Source organism: Plutella xylostella, chromosome 24, assembly GCF_932276165.1.
Source record: "Plutella xylostella chromosome 24, ilPluXylo3.1, whole genome shotgun sequence".
Lineage (NCBI taxonomy): Eukaryota > Metazoa > Arthropoda > Insecta > Lepidoptera > Plutellidae > Plutella > Plutella xylostella.
In genome coordinates, this window is record NC_064004.1 from 4,561,644 (window position 1) to 4,581,143 (window position 19,500).

The 19,500-nt window shown below is 40.8% G+C and overlaps 1 protein-coding gene and 1 long non-coding RNA gene across 2 annotated transcripts; one reads left to right on the plus strand and one right to left on the minus strand.

Annotated features, from left to right (window-relative positions):
* Positions 1–664: 664 nt before the first annotated feature.
* Positions 665–16,042, plus strand: LOC105393673 (F-box/WD repeat-containing protein 11). The gene is made up of 12 exons (XM_048629883.1): positions 665–833; positions 3,074–3,193; positions 3,995–4,103; positions 5,286–5,472; positions 6,029–6,164; positions 6,638–6,766; positions 7,229–7,420; positions 8,108–8,251; positions 10,135–10,325; positions 10,979–11,096; positions 14,934–15,067; positions 15,567–16,042. Coding segments are annotated over exons 1-12 (1,509 nt in total). The 5' UTR covers positions 665–785; the 3' UTR covers positions 15,568–16,042.
* A 1,764-nt stretch (positions 16,043–17,806) lies between these two features.
* LOC125490493 lies at positions 17,807–19,337 on the minus strand. The gene is made up of 2 exons (XR_007267700.1): positions 19,129–19,337; positions 17,807–18,767 (listed from the first exon to the last, which is right to left on the minus strand). It is a non-coding gene; the product is annotated as an uncharacterized LOC125490493 (long non-coding RNA).
* Between the last annotated feature and the right edge of the window lie 163 nt (positions 19,338–19,500).

Genomic DNA, 19,500 nt, shown 5'->3' on the forward strand with positions numbered 1-19,500 from the left:
GTCAGCCTTTGTTTGGCACAGATTTTTCATTTGTTTCATTGTTTGGCACAGAGAACTGACGTAAACAGGCGCCACAGCAAAAAGGACAAAAAACATTTACAGCTTAACGTTTCTTTCTTACGCTTAATGTAGCTAAGCGTCTCTTTTTCGCAATGTCAGAACTGTCACGATTATACCCCTGTGCCAATGACGAAGATCTACCACCGTTTGACTATTATTATTCTGAGGTTTTGTTATTATTAGTCTATGTTTTCCTTGTCTATGTTTTCTCCCTTTGTCTGTAGATCTTAGAATAATAATAATTTTTCCCTAACTTATGCCACCGAAAACGCAAAAGTTGGTAGCTAGAATAAACTAGTCTACAGTCTGGTCTACAAGCCTACAACCCTATAACCAAAATAAAGCCTTGAAGCTCCTTGAAAACTCGAAGTGGCAACGGCGATGGCGTGGCGTGGCGTCCTGAAACCTTCTTGTAATACAAATGCAAACTGTACTTCAATGAGAAATTAGAACTTGTTCAAACATTTACTACAAGTAGTAAATAAATAATATTCTTTGAGACCAAAAACGATTAAACAATAGAATGGCATGACTGTGTAGATTTCATGAATGTAATGATCATCATAGAGTAGGACTTTTGGATGCAGCCATTGCTCCGTGTCATTTTTGTTGAAATTAAAAAAAATGAATGCTTAACGTCATGCAAACGATCAGTATTTCGCGTTCGTGATTTTAGTGATAAATGGTGATATAGTGGACAATTGTTTGATGTTCTCATAAAAAATATGAAAATGGAGTTTGAGAAAATGATAGAAGACACCTATCCAAATCAGGTAAGCCTCAAAAACTTAATTGGAGCAACCTAGAATGTCATGGCTCATCCGCCATCTTTCTCCCCTCGTCACCCCAATTTCTACAATTTTGATGTCTTTCTTCGAATCCTCGGTCAGATTTATCACTTTTACCTACGAAATTAAGGATGATAACGGTAATGCTCGACCACATAACCGGGAAAAAACGCTCTGAACATAGCCTGCTCGAAGTTATAATGACGAGGCACACAATTTTTTGTCAACTGCATTGCGGATGTATTGGGACTCATTTTTCATTGAAACATACAAAAAAACACTTCTTTTTAACCAAGCAATAACCTAACACTCACTGAAAAGCATTTAATCCGTTTTTGGGAGGCCAAAAACGACTTCCAAAACTTATGATGTCAATGCTCCATAGTTTTTTGTTCATTGTAAAAAATGCTCTAAAAACCGGAGCTCCGAATGCAAAATTCAAGTCTTGTTATTTATTTATCAACTTCGATCTAGCGGGCATGAATAATACGCTTCAAATGCCATGTAAATCCAATGTTTTTGAACGAAAATCATCTTGTGCCACTTTGCAATGATTTCACAATGAAGTTAATTTGTGTGTGAATACTATGAGTTGCTAGTGATATAACGCTCGTTTTGGCCTTAATAAATACTGGTTATGAATATGTAACTATTTTTATTATGACACACAGCAGTTTTACATCATTTTACAATAAAAAAGTTTGTTGAGTATACAGAACATATTGATTTGTGAGTCAGATTAAAGTTGTTAGTTTAGTGTAATTATGCAATTTTTAAGCGTTTTGTGTCAGTAGTGTCTAGGTTGAGCTGTAGACATGAGGCTGTATTATGTGAGTAACAGAAAATTACACCAAAAAGTATGCAGTACATTGCTTTTAGACAATAAGCCCTCCTTGGACTAGTTACTTACCCTTTTGAACTTAATTTTTTTACTGTCTTTTGTTTGTATACAATAAAGTGTAAATAAATAATTAACTTGGTAGATTTATTCTACAATAGTGGTATTTAGTGGTCTACCTAGTACCTACCACAAAAGCGAAACACTTGATTGGAAGATCAAATCAGATCCATATAGTAAAGTAGTTAGAGGTACAGTTGTCGAAATATAAGAGTCCCATTTGGACAGCTCAAAAATGTATGGGATAACAGCTGGTGTCAAACCTAAATCATAGAAAATCTAAACAATAAGTAACTTTTGGTGCTTTAAAAGTTCTTTTTTCTTTTGGCTGTTAAATAATAAGCCAGATTATGTGTCTTTTTATGTATTTCATCAAGTAAATCAAGAGTAAATAGCAAATTTGTATAGCTGTCCAAATGGGCCTATTATATTTCGACAACTGTATGTAGTTAGAGGTAAGTGGGATGGCATAGCCTTTGCCTACCTATCTAGGGTGCAGTTTGGTTAAAAAAACTTGGTAGTTCTGGGTTGGCAATGAATGCACTGTTGTACCTTGTCATACTAACAAAATGCCTATTAATTCTCTCAACGATTGGAAGTTAGTTAGTTTTACAAAGTGCAAAAGTGTAATCCTAGCCAATTTCATGAATTAACAAGTTTTTTGGACCAAATTGTACAGTATTGCAAAAGTGTAATCCTAGCCAATTTCATGAACTAACAAGTTGTTTGGACCAAATTGTACAGTATTGTCTATCTGCACTAAACTTGAGTATACTCATATTGTATTGGGACATAGTTATGTAGTTGCATTCATAAGTTATAACTAAGTGGTTGCCATGCATATGTTTTGCTGTTCCATTCTTATCTGTTGGGGCCAATGGCTTTTAAATGATAGTGAACTGGTTACTCAACTCAAGAATAAGAAAGACAAGTATTCAAATTCCCTTACAAATTAGATGGAATAATTTTATTTTATTTTTAAAATTTGTATTAAGTAAATATATTTTTTTTTGCCTTTTTAACTTGCATTTAGTTGTTGGGCGATAGGCTATTACTAGAATAATAAGGAAAGTCTATCAACAATCTACCTCTTTCTCAAGCTACCTCTATGGATAAAACAACTTCTCACACAAGGGAGCTACCTCATAACACCAACTTCTTTCCATGTTTGTGACAAACACTAGTGCTTGTCTAGCTAGGATATGTCACCATGGTGAAATTATAAGCCACTCAGAATAGCATCAATGGGTGACGGGATATGCTGGACATAAAGGGTCAGTTAATAAAAGTCACAGCACTGTATTGACATTCTTCTTTCCTCCTTCAGCAACAGACATCGCTGAAGACCCTGGAGACGGGGACGCGGCCGGTGCCGAGCAGCGCCGGGTACACGTCAGAGCGGGACGCCTGCCTCAACTACTTCACACGATGGAACGAGACCGACCAGGTATGAATTTTGTAAAGAATGTGTGTACTCTACATGTACATAACCAATCTACCTGTTGCACAAACTTTGCAAGTGGCTATGCACAAGAAACATAGACTAAAGATAGTTCTGTTTTAGAACCAGTTATAGTTTGGAGTTTTCATACAAACAAGATACGCAGAGAACTAAAGTCACTGACATAGCTCACCGAGTTAGTAAGCTTAAGTGGCAGTGGGCTGGTCACATCTGTCGAAGAACCGATGACTGATGGGATAAACGTGTTATGGAGTGGAGGCCGCGACTAGGCAAACGTAGTGTGGGACGCCCTCCGGCTAGATGGGGTGACGACTTGCGAAAGGTTATGATTGGATGCGGAAAGCTAAAGATCGCATCCAGTGGCATGTTTTGGGAGAGGCCTACGTCCAGCAGTGGACTGCTATAGGCTGATGATGATGATACAAACAAGTAGTCTAAAGCCTACACGTAAAGTGGTTATGGTAGTATTATAGGTCATCTCAAACCATTTTTTGATTCAGTGATTGGTTTACGAAATATTAAGCTTCAAAGTGCTAATTTTGGTTGGACTGAAGTGCAGTCCCTCCTGCTGGCCATTCATATTTTTTGAACCAGCTAACCATTTGGGTTGCCTGGTTCAAAAAATATGAAAAATACATGGATGTAGTATATAATAATATGACGAAATTAAAAGTAAAATCTAGGTATCTCAGGTAAGTAGACTTGTATGGAACCCTCAGTGCGCGAGTCCAACTCTGGTCTTTTTTTTATAATGATGTTCACATGCTGATGATGCTCTACCCCCAGGTCGAGTTCGTGGAGCAGCTGCTGGCGCGCATGTGCCACTACCAGCACGGGCACATCAACGCGTACCTCAAGCCCATGCTGCAGCGGGACTTCATCAGCCTGCTGCCCAGTAAGTGGGACCTTTTCCTTTACAAACCAACTCAAGTTTTGTGCAGAAGAAAAGTTGTTTTGTAGTTTTTTTAAAAACTTCAAATCATAAAAGATGCTCGTAGGTTTTCGAGTCATTACTTCTCCAGTTCGGGACCCTTTCCAAAATGATTTAGTTTCTTTAACAAAAAAAAACATTTTATTTAATTAGTTGTAGACACAAAATGAAAATACTCATCGATTATGACTAACACAGTCAAAACAAAATCATTTTCAGTCAGAACACTTTTATAACCTTTAAAACACAAGTCATAAGTTCTGATTCTGATAAAAGTATTTTTTGTTCAGTCAGTTGGGACGAGCATAACAATAACAATAGCAGAAATACACCTCTGCCTACCCACGAAGATTTAGCACAAGACGCGAGTGTTTATGTCACATTAACATTTTGAATAACAGTAGAATGGAAACCTCAGCAAAAACCATAAATATTAAAATGACATGATCTTTTGACTTGATTTCGCTATAGACTTGCAAATGTCTCGAGTTTTTCTTGTTGCCTGAAATAACTGAATACATTTCAATACTGATAAACCTTTGTCGTTCAAGGTGATGTTTAGATCACGGAAAATACCTGCGACCTAACAAATACTAAAATCTTTCATTATGTAAAAACCACTTATCGTGAGCAGTCTTCGTCATCACTGAAAAAAAGCGGTAACATAATTAGAAAAGGCATACGATACGCCACAACTTTTAGTTCTGCAGGCCGTCTATCGGACTTCAGTGGTGGGTGGATGTGTGAAAATCGTCTCATTTGTTGCTATACTGCAAAAGCAACTATCTCAAAATTGTGCCTAAAAATGAGCTACAGTTCATCTATAAACCTTCGTATTGACACTTTCTAGCCTTCGTATTGAGATTTTTTGCTTTATTTTTATGATGGCAGTGTTTGAAATATAGAGAAATATTTAACAGGTGAAATTGCAAGTAACAAAGTTCTTTTGGTCTCGCTATAATTATATTTTGTTAGAATAATAGGGTTGCTCTTCTCTTCGTCTTTAGATATACAGATGTACTGCGCTTCAGTTTTCACATTCATTCATCCGTGAAATCCCTGAAAAAATACCTTTTATCTCCTCACAATATACCGTCGCATAGTAAAAACATAAACCCCTAAAACCATCCCATTATCCCTTCACAGAAAAAGGCCTAGACCACGTGGCAGAAAACATCTTATCCTACCTGGACGCGGCGTCCCTCTGCGCCGCCGAGCTGGTCTGTCGCGAGTGGCAGCGCGTCATCAGCGAGGGCATGCTGTGGAAGAAACTGGTGGAGAGGAAAGTGAGGACGGACTCCCTGTGGCGCGGGCTGGCTGAGAGGCGCGGGTGGTGAGTTGATAAACAATAAATAAACGAACATGATATAGAGTATCAAATACAAAACTTAAGCGAGGATGGTTAGCTTCAAAGCTTTAATAAAAAATAAATGAAAGAGATAGAGTATCATCATCATCACAACCCATCACGTCCCCACTGCTGGGGCTCGGGCCCCCTTCCAATAAAGGAAGGGTTTTAGGCCTAGTCCACCACGCTGGCCTAGTGTGGGTTGGTGGACGAACGAGATAGAGTATACAATATACATACGAAAATAAAGATGAATAAGTACTGTCCGCATGAATGCACTACAGCTATGTTTGTTTACTTTCCAAACCGAGGTAAATGTTTTAAGTTGAACCTAATAACAACCATTGCACCAATGAGTCTATGAAAACTCATTAAAAATAAAAGCTCACTTGGAAAGTGAGGTGTAATTTGAAGAGACGTTTCGGCAAAATGTACAGGTTGTCGATTTCTAAAGTCTAAAATCTTGTAAAGTCTAAAGTCTTTCTAAAATCACGATCACAGTTTTCTTGACATTTTAATAACCTAATCCTCTCCCCCCCAGGATCCAGTACCTGTTCAAACCGAAGCCGGGCTGGCAGCACCCGTCGCACGCGTTCTACAGACAATTGTTCCCCAAGATCATACAGGACATCCGATCCATTGAGGACAACTGGCGCGGCGGCCGGCACAACCTACAGGTGAGGTAGTAGCGACACTAGATGGACTTCTGGTGGACATAGGTAGGCCTCTCAAGTGACAGAACACTCTTTCTGAGGCATTTCCGCATCCAGACAGTCTTCTAGTGCAGATAGTGTTTAAATATCAACATTAATTAGTGTTCTCAAGGGATTTGTAAGAGGCCGAGGGGTTATGGTGTATAGTTCAACGCCTAATCTAGGGTTCTGCCAAAAAAACGAGGAACGTCACGTGACTTTTACTATGGAGAACGATTTCTTTTTTCGCGTAAATAGAAAACTCGTAGAAAAATGTTGTTCAGAATGACCCCCTGAGTCAGTCCATCCCTTTGGACTATAGGAATTTTACAATATGGGGCAGACTCAGCTAGCTGGTAATGTTGGCAAGAAGCATCAATCCTAGCCGTCGGCCTTCCTCATCCAACCCCTAATGGCTACCTATCTATCAAAACTAAAGTGTTATTTTTATATTTCAGAGGATAAACTGCAGATCGGAGAATTCTAAGGGCGTGTACTGCCTGCAGTACGACGACAACAAGATCGTGTCGGGCCTCCGAGACAACACCATCAAGATATGGGATAGGAAAACGTTGCAGTGTGTTAAGGTTTGTGATTACTTTACCGTTGAATTGGGAGTTTTTGTGTATCATAATCACATCTATTCTCTAAATTCATCACATTTTGTGAGGCAAATATGTTATATGGCTAGTATGTTTTAGTCAATTTTAGCTGTCTAATGCACTCCATAAGCTTTGTATGAGGTAGACTTAGATGCCGGATCAGCCAAAATACATGTAGAGAGAGGAGTGCGGCAAGGCTCTTATCTTTGGGCTTTAATTCTTTACTCTCAACATTTCACCTGTAATTTTTCACAGCCTTGTTCTATCGTGTGTTCCCCACAACCATTGTTTTACATTACAAGCCATATATCCATAATAGCGAGAGAAGTATATGTGGGGACATCTCATATATGTGGAAATTACCCAAGGAGTTACCCAAGGCACCATCCTTGCACTACAACTGTTTCCCCTCAACATTTCACTTACATTCTTATCTTCTCCCCACAGGAGCTCCAAGGCCACACGGGCTCAGTCCTCTGTCTCCAATACGACTCTCGCGCCATCATCAGCGGCTCGTCAGACAGCACGGTGCGAGTGTGGGACGTGGCCACGGGCGCCATGCTCAACACGCTGATCCACCACTGCGAGGCCGTGCTGCACCTGCGGTTTAGCAACGGCATGATGGTCACTTGTAGTAAGGTGGGTAGTAGGTAGCTTGCTTTTTCGACAGCTTTAGGGCCAGTTTTTTGATCCCTAGTTAACTCAACCATTGGTCAAAAATGGCAACCATTAGTTATAAACCATCAAAATTCGTATGCAGCTGTCATGCTTGACACGTCCTTTAACTAATGGTTAAAGTTGACCACGGATAAAAAAACTGGCCCTTAGTCAAAGACCTTCAGGCAGCTTGAAAACATCTGACAGTCTGGTTCCCGATAACTCTCTCAGCACAAGCTTGCTTGTGTTAGGATCCACGAACCCGCACTAGGATTAATTGGTAAAAAAAATGTCATTGGCAATGACGTGATGGATACTGATCATACTTGTGCTGTAAAAATTGGGTTGTTAGCCAAAAGGGGAGGAAAAAATTCAGATATACCCATATGCATATGTCAAACAAGAGGTTTATTTAAATATAAAAGTAGTTTAGAACATCGAATTTTGTGCGGGTACGGCTTACACAACCTGCCACTTATTCCCTTCAGCCAACACTGACCTAAAACACCATTGCTGCTGAATACCTACTTTGGTTTCGTGCAGTTCATGTCATGGCTGCACGGGGTCTAACGTAGAACTGCATTCAGTTCCGTCTGATTTCAGCCTTAGGTACTAAAATGTGAAAAATGCTGAGTTACTGTGCTAAATAAATTTATGTTTTTCTTCCAGGACCGTTCGATAGCAGTATGGGACATGACCTCGACAACAGAGATCATGCTGCGGCGCGTGCTGGTCGGGCACCGAGCCGCCGTCAACGTCGTGGACTTCGACGAGAAGTACATCGTCAGCGCCTCCGGAGATAGGACCATTAAGGTGCGTCTTTGCGTCTTTAGTCCCTCTGTCCATTACAAACACCACCAGCACATTATTAATCAACAATGCTGAAGCAGTATCGCTTATCTGTCAAGTATCTGTCAGCTGCCGCTACACGGGTACGTTATCGACTGAACGTAACTATACCGCGATTCGCCATAAATATGGCACTGTAATACACGGATTCTTTATCCAGGCGATAAATCTTTTACAGCGTCGTATTTATGGTGAATCGCGATATAGTGACGTATATCTATGTCGATTAAAAACCCGTACAGCGGCAGATGTCAGAACGCGAATTAAACGAGTTTATCGACATTGATAATGAACCCGTGTAGCAACCACCGGTTGAAAATGGATAAGAAGAACAAAACCACAGTTGGTATACCTTTAGAATGTAAGTGAGAGAGAGAGCGTGGTGTAGCGGTGCGGGACATGACCTCGACAACAGAGATCATGTTGCGGCGCGTGCTGGTCGGGCACCGAGCCGCCGGCAACGTCGTGGACTTCGACGAGAAGTACATCGTCAGCGCCAGCGGAGATAGGACTATTAAGGTGCGTCTTTAGTCTCTATGTTCACTTAAACACCACCGGCACCTTAGCAATCAACCATCTCGCAGCATCATAGGTTATCAGTCAAATATCTGTCTGCAGCCGCTACACAGGTTCGTTATCGACGTAGATTAACGTCACTATACGCGCACGCGCTGTACGCGCTACAGGGGTTTGCTATCGACGTCGATAAACTTTATTTTATCGCGATTTGTCATATATACGGCGCTGCGATTAGTGGAACTAGCATTAAACAAGTTTATCGACGTGGATAACAAACCCGTGTATAACAGCGCCGTAATTATGGTGAAACGCGATAAAGTGTCATTTATCTACGTTGATATTGAACCCGTGTAGCAACCACCTCTAGAAAATGGCTAAGAAGAACAAAACACCACCGTTGGTATACCTTTAGAATGTGTGTAAGAGAGAGAGCGTGGTCTAGCAGTATGGGACATGACCTCGACAACAGAGATCATGCTGCGGCGCGTGCTGGTCGGGCACCGAGCCGCCGTCAACTAGTGGACTTCGACGAGAAGTACATCGTCAGCGCGAGTGGAGATAGGACCATTAAGGTGTTTAGTCCATTAGCACATTACCAATCAACAATCCTGCAGCATCATAGGTCAAAAGCAAACCCGTGTAGCGCGTACAGCGCCATATTTATGGCAAATCGCGATATATGTAGTGACTTTTATCTTTGTCGATAACGAACCTGTGTAGCGGCTGCAGACAGATATTTGATTCGTCAAATATCTGTCTGTGCCCGCTACACGGGTTCGTTGTCGACGATAGCGCTGTATTTGTGGCGAATCGCAATATAGTGACGTTTATCTATGTCGATAAAGTACCCGTGTAGCGGCCGCCTCTTGATAATGTCTAAGAAGGCCTCAGTTGGCATACATTTAGTAAAAGAGAGAGAGCGTTCAAAAGCGTTTTTTAAGCATGGTATTTAATAGATTTATAAGGAATTTTCACGATGTTCTATCACCTGTTGAATAAGGTTTAGTGGTTTACGCACGAATCCTAGTCCTAAATATCCTAAAAATCCGTTTAAATGTTTAGTAAGCGTTCCAACTTCTGTTGGGAAACCACACATAGTGTTTCTAAACTGTACTGCCAACTGCCAAAGTTTTCATCATCATCATCATCAGCCTATAGCAGTCCACTGCTGGACGTAGGCCTCTCCCAAAACACGCCACTGGATGCGATCTTTACCTTTCCGCATCCAATCATAACCAGCCACCTTTCGCAAGTCGTCACCCCATCAAGCCGGAGGGCTACACTACGTTTGCAGTTTTAATTTCACCAAACATTTCCCTTCTCCGCAGGTGTGGAACACCTCATCCTGCGAGTTCGTGCGAACCCTAAACGGCCACAAACGGGGCATCGCGTGCCTTCAATACCGGGACCGGCTCGTCGTGTCTGGCTCCAGCGACAACACCATCCGGCTGTGGGACATCGAGTGCGGCCAGTGCATCCGCGTGCTGGAGGGCCACGAGGAGCTGGTGCGGTGCATACGGTCAGTAGCGCGGCGACACGGTCAGTAGCGGCTCCAGCGACAACACCATCCGGCTGTGGGACATCGAGTGCGGCCAGTGCATCCGCGTGCTGGAGGGCCACGAGGAGCTGGTGCGGTGCATACGGTCAGTAGCGCGGCGACACGGTCAGTAGCGGCTCCAGCGACAACACCATCCGGCTGTGGGACATCGAGTGCGGCCAGTGCATCCGCGTGCTGGAGGGCCACGAGGAGCTGGTGCGGTGCATACGGTCAGTGGCGAGGCGGCACGGTCAGTGGCGGGATGACGCGGGCTGTAGCGCGGCGATACGGTCAGTAGCGCGGCGATACGTAGTGAGGCGACACGGTCAGTAGCAAGGCGATATGGTCGGTGGTGAGGTGACATGGCCAGAGAGGTGTCACGGTCAGTAGGGGGGCTTCACGGTCAGTATCCTATGTAATAGTGCAATAATGGCGATACGGTCAGTAGCGCGGCGACACGGTCAGTATCCTATTAATAGTGTAATAATGGCGATAAGGTCAGTAGCGTGGCGATAGGTCATGATGACGATGAACTTATCTTCAAAGAAAGAAAGAAAGAAAGACCTTCCTCAGCTTTAAATTACCAATCATATCACCTACACATCAGATTGTAATTTCTTGATATTCCCCACCAGATTCGACAACAAGCGGATAGTGAGCGGCGCGTACGACGGCAAGATCAAGGTGTGGGACCTCCCCGCGGCGCTCGACGTTCGCACGCCCCACCAGGACCTGTGTTTAAGGACGCTAGTGGTGAGTGACCCCCCGTGCCCCACCGTGCCCCCACTAGGACCTCCCCGCGGCGCTGGACGTGCGCACGCCACACCAGGACTTGTGTTTAAGGACGCTAGTGGTGAGTAGGGTTTCGTTTTTCCCGACCTTTTTCTGTTCCCGGGAAACGGGAATTTTTTTCAAGATTTCCCGGGAATTCCCGGGAAACGGGAATTTATTTTAAATGCTAGTTTTTGCTATTTTCGGATACTAAAACACTAACAATTAAATCAAATATACTTTTATTACTCGTATAGGTAGAAAAAAGCAACAGTCAGATAAATTAACAACCAAAATTATAATGATTTGATTTACATGCAAAATCATTTGTTTTTCTTAATTGTAAATTAAACCAAAGGTTTTATGATTAACAGTTTGAAAATAATATTATTCAAAATTAATTACACTTGAGGCAATAAAAAAAAAAAAAAAAAAAAAGTATCGTGGGCGGGGACCACCAGAGGTTTCACCATTTAGCTGAATGTTACTTAGAAAACGGCCTTGTGTGTCGGTCAAGTTGGTCCCCGGAGTCTCCGCCTGCGATACTTTCCATTAACATTGGGACTTGTTTTCACCTTTTCAGCGTGCAGTCGGGTTTTTTGTTTGTTTATAATTATATTTTTTTATTTGTAACTTTTTAGTTGTATTTATTTTATGAAATTTTACGTCAGTAGTCGGGTTTAAGTTAATGAACATTTTTTATTTCAATAATTTTGGTGTTGTTATTTAAATACCTACTATATGAATATTTTTGTAATGTGCAAAGCAAGCCCAATCATTTGATACCCCACACGGCATAGTTGCAAAAATATTATTTTTTCGATCATTACGTTATGTCCTCTAGAGGGCGCTATGTACATTTTAATTTAACGTCATCGCGCCATCAATACGCTTCTAACGATACCTCATACATCAAAATCTATCAAGCCGTTTAGGCTACAGGAGGGAACAAAGAAACAGACAAACATACATACATACATACAATCGAAAAACATTACCCTCCTCCTTCGGCAGTCGGGTAAAAAATATGACAGGCGTCACACTACCGTTAACTTTAACATACTCTTTGGTCACACATGTAAAAGCCGATATTTTTTTTGGTTTTAGGTAGGAGAAACAGATAAATAAAGATGAAAATATAGCATAGAATCGATGAAAAATAATACCCGGGAATTCCCGGGAATGATAAAAAAATTCCCGGTTTCGGGAATGGCATATTTCCCGGGAATTCCCGTGAAACGAACTAACGTAAAATTTCATAAAATAAATACAACTAAAAAGTTACAAATAAAAAAATATAATTATAAACAAACAAAAAACCCGACTGCACGCTGAAAAGGTGAAAACAAGTCCCAATGTTAATGGAAAGTATCGCAGGCGGAGACTCCGGGGACCAACTTGACCGACACACAAGGCCGTTTTCTAAGTAACATTCAGCTAAATGGTGAAACCTCTGGTGGTCCCCGCCCACGATACTTTTTTTTTTTTTTTTTTTTATTGCCTCAAGTGTAATTAATTTTGAATAATATTATTTTCAAACTGTTAATCATAAAACCTTTGGTTTAATTTACAATTAAGAAAAACAAATGATTTTGCATGTAAATCAAATCATTATAATTTTGGTTGTTAATTTATCTGACTGTTGCTTTTTTCTACCTATACGAGTAATAAAAGTATATTTGATTTAATTGTTAGTGTTTTAGTATCCGAAAATAGCAAAAACTAGCATTTAAAATAAATTCCCGTTTCCCGGGAATTCCCGGGAAATCTTGAAAAAAATTCCCGTTTCCCGGGAACAGAAAAAGGTCGGGAAAAACGAAACCCTAGTGGTGAGTGACCCCCCGTGCCCCCACCGTGCCCCCACTAGTGCCTCCCCGCGGCGCTGGACGTGCGCACGCCGCACCAGGACCTGTGTTTAAGGACGCTAGTGGTGAGTGACCCCCCGTGCCCCCACCGTGCCCCCACTAGTGCCTCCCCGCGGCGCTGGACGTGCGCACGCCACACCAGGACCTGTGTTTAAGGACGCTAGTGGTGAGTGACCCCCCGTGCCCCCACCGTGCCCCCACTAGTGCCTCCCCGCGGCGCTGGACGTGCGCACGCCACACCAGGACCTGTGTTTAAGGACGCTAGTGGTGAGTGACCCCCCGTGCCCCCACCGTGCCCCCACTAGTGCCTCCCCGCGGCGCTGGACGTGCGCACGCCACACCAGGACCTGTGTTTAAGGACGCTAGTGGTGAGTGACCCCCCGTGCCCCCACTAGAAATGAGTAGAAGAGAAGACAAATGAAAATGATAGTTTACTCAAGGAATGGATTGCATTCCTTGAGCAAACACATTTACAGTATCTCATTCCACGGGGAAAGACATCTGACACAAACAAAAACTGCCCTTATTCAATGTAATAAGGGTTTTGAGTAGTTTTGACAGATGTCTTTCCCCGTGTAATGGGATATAGGCGGGGTTTAGCGTCAATTTGTAGCGAGGGCGCTAATAGCCCGAGAGACTAAATAAGGGGTTCAATGGAAGAATACCTCCAGCGACTACAGTTGCTTATTAAAATCTTCTGATGAATGTATAACTAATTCGAAGTGGACATATTCAGTTCATAGATACCTCGCAGCATTCATTCCATATTCTTCAAAAGCGACTTCTAGGATCAAAAGGTTTTCACAGCGGGGGTAACGGTGAACATTGCTGACTATACAACAGTATGTATAATCATGCCCCCATGCACACAGCAGTATGTATAGTCATGCCCTTCGTTCCAGGAGCACACGGGGCGCGTGTTCCGGCTGCAGTTCGACGAGTTCCAGATCGTGTCCTCGAGCCACGACGACACCATCCTCGACCTTCCTCACTATGTCTCTAGATCTGTGTTGTCTCTCTTTAGGATCGTCTTTTATAGCGTTGCAGGACTATAAATGCACAGTCGCTCGATATTTGCCCCTAGTAGTGTCAGCGGTAGCGCTCAAGTCTTACGGCAGAAGTAGGAACTACAATATAAAAGTCGTATGTGGCAATATTTAGGTCTGCGCTGCATTTATAGGGCTTTAGTGGTGGCACAGACTCTAGGGCGTTATGATATTATAGTGTCTATAGATCCTACGCCTTTATGTATAGCGTAGCGAATAGGGCGAGGGCGCTAAAAGCCCGTGAGACCAAATAGATCCCCCTTTCCCGTTTTTAACAATCATGGGTGAAAACCAGGCAGCGCGTGTCATTATAGTATCTATAGATCCAACTACTTATGTAATCGTGTTGCCAGTATGTATAGTCATGCCCTCACGCACACAGCAGTATGTATAGTCATGCCCTTCGTTCCAGGAGCACACGGGGCGCGTGTTCCGGCTGCAGTTCGACGAGTTCCAGATCGTGTCCTCGAGCCACGACGACACCATCCTCGACCTTCCTCACTATGTCTCCATCTGTGTTGTCTATCTTTAGGATCCTCTTTCGTAGCCGTTCAGCAAATTCCTAGTGGCCGAGCTATAAATACAAGCTGTCGACGAGTCGCTTCAAATTTGCCTCTTTTAGAGTCAGCGCCACCACTAAAGTCTTACGGCAGAAGCAGGAACTCAGTACAATATGAAAGTCATATGAGGCTATATTTAGTTATCCGCTGCGTCTATCGGGCTTTGGTGGGCTTTATGTTATTATAGTGTCTATAGATCCTACTACTTATGTAATCGTGTTGCCTGTATGTATAGTCATGCCCTCACGCACACAGCAGTATGTATAGTCATGCCCTCACGCACACAGCAGTATGTATAGTCATGCCCTCACGCCACAGCAGTATGTATAGTCGTGACCTTCGTTCCAGGAGCACACGGGGCGCGTGTTCCGGCTGCAGTTCGACGAGTTCCAGATCGTGTCCTCGAGCCACGACGACACCATCCTCGTGTGGGACTTCCTCAACTACGGCGCGCAGCCGGCGCCGCATCCGGAGCGAGACTGGTATGTGGATTAGTTGGTGGACTGGTTGTAGAGTTACAATGTGCACAGATAAAGAATAAAAGGCCCAAAAAATCATTTTAGCAATATTAAACTTTTAAAAAATCTGTGGAAAATGAGTTTCATAAAACGACATACTAGAGTCGAATTTTAATCGAAAGAATTTTGTCCTTTTGTTGTTGCGAAAAAGCAATCGAAGTCGAAATTATGTTCAAAAAAGCTAACAGTACGATAATACTTAAGTTTTGTCACTCTTACATTTGAGAAAACCTTTTTAAAAATACTTTTTATGTCATTTAATTGCGATTCACGGAATAAAACGATATGAATAGATCTTGTCCCCTAGTAGTTACTACTTTAGTAAGGAAGCCTGAAGAAACACTATAAATATTATTTGAGTGACCCATGTTTATCACCTATGTAATATTATGTAGTTAGTGAGTGAGTAGGTCTGTAAATACTCGTTTTTTCTATATATAACACGCATGTATCTCATCCACAGATAAGGCAGAGCTGCCAACGGACTTTATTTATACAAATCGCGAGCTCGCGGCTTGCGCACAGCCGGGACGAGTGATAGTGAACGAACAGTGAATACACCACGCAGTGAACGGACTAGCGGAGTGAATAAATAACTATGACAAGTGACTGAAAAACTGGCTATTGAAGAATAGATGCTGCTGGTTGAATAGTCCACTAGACGCTTAAAATGTAAAAAAAACAAAAGCTGAAATGTTTGTGTGAGCTGCGCCCTGATTGGTTGGTTTAGTTTAAGCTGCGCGCGGATTGGCTGCCGGGTCAGGCTATCGATGGATTGTGTGTCTGTTATTGGTGACCAAAATACGTCAGTTCTTCCATGATTGGTTTGTATAGGTGTCGAGTTGTTTTTCGTTTTTGAACGTATCGTTTGAGCTAGCCCAAGTGTTCGACTATTTGTAAATGCTAAGTGTCAGCAGCCTATTTGTAATCCGTTGTAAATATGTAATGTTGCGAATAAACGATAGATCGGTTTACCATTAGTGAGCAAATAAGTTCAATCGGTCCACTATTACATAATGTACGCTTATAATCTTAAACCTTGTTTTAAAAGGTGTAAATCTTGCCCCAAATTAAGATTCAACTGATGACTTGTCTTTAAATGGCGGCTTAAAAAAGGAATGATGATTTTGAAACATTATTCTGATAACATTTACGGTAAAAATGTAGGCTATAGGTTCAGAGAAGCCTCGTAATACTCTTAGAGGCAGGAACGTTACACCGAAATTGAGGATTCGGTAGTGATTTTTTTGTCCCGAATGAAGGCGTGAAGCCTGTTTTGCCACCGATATAGATAGATACCGCATAAGCATATTATACTTTAACCTAGCCACAAGTGTGAGCGAGACAATGACGCACTTGTGAGAGCGAGAGAGATGTCAAATGGCGTTTCAACTTCGTGATACTTGCGTTAATCTATATCGGTGAAGTTTACCACTCCGAAAATCGGTTTCTTGACACACATGGCCGGCCCGTCGCTACCCAAAACTTTCAGGGCCTTACCACAAAAACTTAGACACTATTTAACAGGTGTTTAGCGCTGTCAAACGCCTACAAAATCTGTCAAATTTCGTTTTAAACACTATTTAAACAGTGTTTAAAGTTTTTTGTGGTAGCACAGTCACCGTTTTGAACTTATTTGGTAACTAACAAAATGATTCTAATTGATCAAGACTAAAGTTATTATGAATAGAATAATTGGAGCGATATAATTAATTTATTCTACCGAAGTAGCTAGACAAAGTCCTATTGAATCAAATAAAATAAACAGAAAATATAAATAAAAATTGTTAGTACAGCATTGTAAATAGTTTTACAACGAATGCGAAATATTGTACATTTATAGTATACTTTGTGTAATTTTGTTGCAAAAAAGAAACGTTATTTTGAAAAAAAAAACTATTTGGTAAATGTTAAAATTTAGTTTCGTAAAATTATGATAGTTATGAGGAAATATGTGTCTAAAATCGCAATAAAGTCTGCCTATCATTATGTTGTAAAGTGTAATTTAATATCGTTAGGATTATGACTCCGACTCTCTTAATTAATACCTTTATTCAGTTCCCGAAAAATAAAATAAAAAATTAGCACCAAAACACAATCAATATTAATTCCAAATATAAAACTAAAATGACTGAAGCCTGCCGTTATTTAAGTCAAGGGAAATGTTTAGCGGACTGCTAGAGATGCCATGTTGAAAGACCCTAAAAGCTATATGACTGGCAAGCAAATGCAAGCCTAAAGTCTGTTTTTTAATCTCAGATACTAAATTGACAGATTCTGAACGGTTCATCAACAGTCGATTGTCCCGCGATTAAGTCACTTATCGTTCTATTGACGGGACAATCGAATGTTGAGGAACCACTCAGAATCTGGGATTAAAAAACATACATTAGAAATACATACTTTTAAAGTAAAAAAAATAGGTAATATTAAAACGTTAGTAACCATAAGAGCGATACATCGTAAATGCTAGATTTTTAATAGTAATGAATGAATCACTATGAGTGCGTTTTTTTGATGATTTTGTAAAAAAGCTATTGTAGCGTAGTTATCGTTTAAATGTTTTCGTTAATTGTGAAAATTGACCCTCATTATAATTAACCATGAATTGATGAGAAACGGATCTCTAGGAGGTCTCTAAATTGACGAACGAACAATTTTGTTTTTCCAAAGCTTCGGAGATTTCATTCGTTCGTCGATTTAAAGGTGACCATCCTGCTCGACTTACAAACTTTGTTGCAACACCTTTATAAAAAATATACACCTTCCCCAATTTTGACTTGAAATCCGAGTAGATAAATAAAATTAAATTTATAAAACATTAAAAAGGTTAAAGTTTTTGTGATGCGTTGTGAATAGACGCTTTTTCAGATGCCGTGTCACAAAACTGCAGTGGTCAATCAAATTTAATTTATGTTGTGCGTTAAGTTTACATTTAGCAATGTGGCGCCATTTTTATTTATTTGTTTTTGCTGCCTTCACTTTGGTGCTATAAAAACGTCTCCAACGTGTCACGAAAATTAAGAAAATATTTATTGATTGTTTTGCTAAAATCCTGCCTGTGTTTAGTGTATTTTTATGCTGGTTCATACGATTACTCTTTGAAGCCTAGTTTTTTAGTTTACAGTAAAATATTCGGTTACTAACTAAAAAGTATTTGTTTTTAAACTTGGACTGACTTTCTTAGTGTATCGTTTTTTTAAGCGTAAAATCGTTCTCTTTTTGTAACTTAGTTGACTTTCATTTCATCAGCAAAAGTTAGCAATTTCCAATAGTTAATTTTACCTCATGCACTATGATAATAATTATTATGTTTGTACTTATTTTGTATTTATATTTATGTACTGTACAGTCAACTCATCTATGTTATAATGACTCAAAGTAGGCATAAATATTAATTTTCTATTATTTTGCCAGTGACTGGAACCTTGAAACATGTTTGTTCATTATTATGTAACTTTATGTAATTAATTAACTTTAAATAATGTTCTCTGTGGATCTGTAATGTTATTTTTGTTTAATTTTATAAGTTTTAGGTATTCAATGACACGTCATTATTAAAGCCAGATATTTTGGAGTTAAGTTTTAACAACGTGTATTAGAAGGAAGATAACTTGAGATTGCCTTAATTATTAATATCAATCTAACGCATAAAAGAGGGAACCTTAAGCCTCGAATTCACTAGGGCACAAGTTCTGAGACTGTTACAGAACATCTACGGGGCGTGTTCTCAGAACATTTTGGTAACATGTCGTGATACAGAAGTCGCGCACGCGTCCACACTCTGCAACAGCGGTCGCTAGACCTAGTAAAAAAATATACTCTATGCGCTAGACTGATGTCGCAGGAAGTTCTGTCTCGCGAGCCAAAACACGGAACCTGTTCTGCGACACGTAGATGTCGCTGTATAGTCGCGTGCGACGTCGCAGAACAGAGCGCGACGTCGCGGCGACACGTAGACGACATGTGCCTAGACAGGTTCTGCGACAATTTGTCGCCTAGTGAATACGAGGCTTTAAGGGAACGTATAAATAACTTCTTGAAAATATCTGGCTTCAATACAATATGTGTAAGTGTAAAAAACCTGTGTCTTGTATAGTTGCATACCCGAATTACCGCGTTCTCTGTATATATGGCTTTTTTAATTAAATTAATTAGTTTAAAATCATGATGGATTTTATTTTACTACCCACATTTTTTTTATACTTGTCATCGCATTATTATAACTAACTGCCAGTGAAAAGGTCGTTACTATAAAGCGTGCACATAAGGAATCTATATGAAAACGAAGGAAGGACTCGTGCTGTCTCATTCTTTCATAGGACAGCACTCTGTCCTACTCTCACTTATGGAAGCGTCGTCATTTTCAGATGTTTCTATATCTACGCACGTTATAT

Coding starts and splice junctions, on each gene's coding strand:
- LOC105393673 (XM_048629883.1), top strand. CDS start 786: ATGAAAATGGAGTTTGAGAAAATGATAGAAGACACCTATCCAAATCAG. Junction 6,767..7,228: donor AAACGTTGCAGTGTGTTAAG/GTTTGTGATTAC, acceptor TTCTCCCCACAG/GAGCTCCAAGGCCACACGGG. Junction 8,252..10,134: donor CCGGAGATAGGACCATTAAG/GTGCGTCTTTGC, acceptor CCTTCTCCGCAG/GTGTGGAACACCTCATCCTG.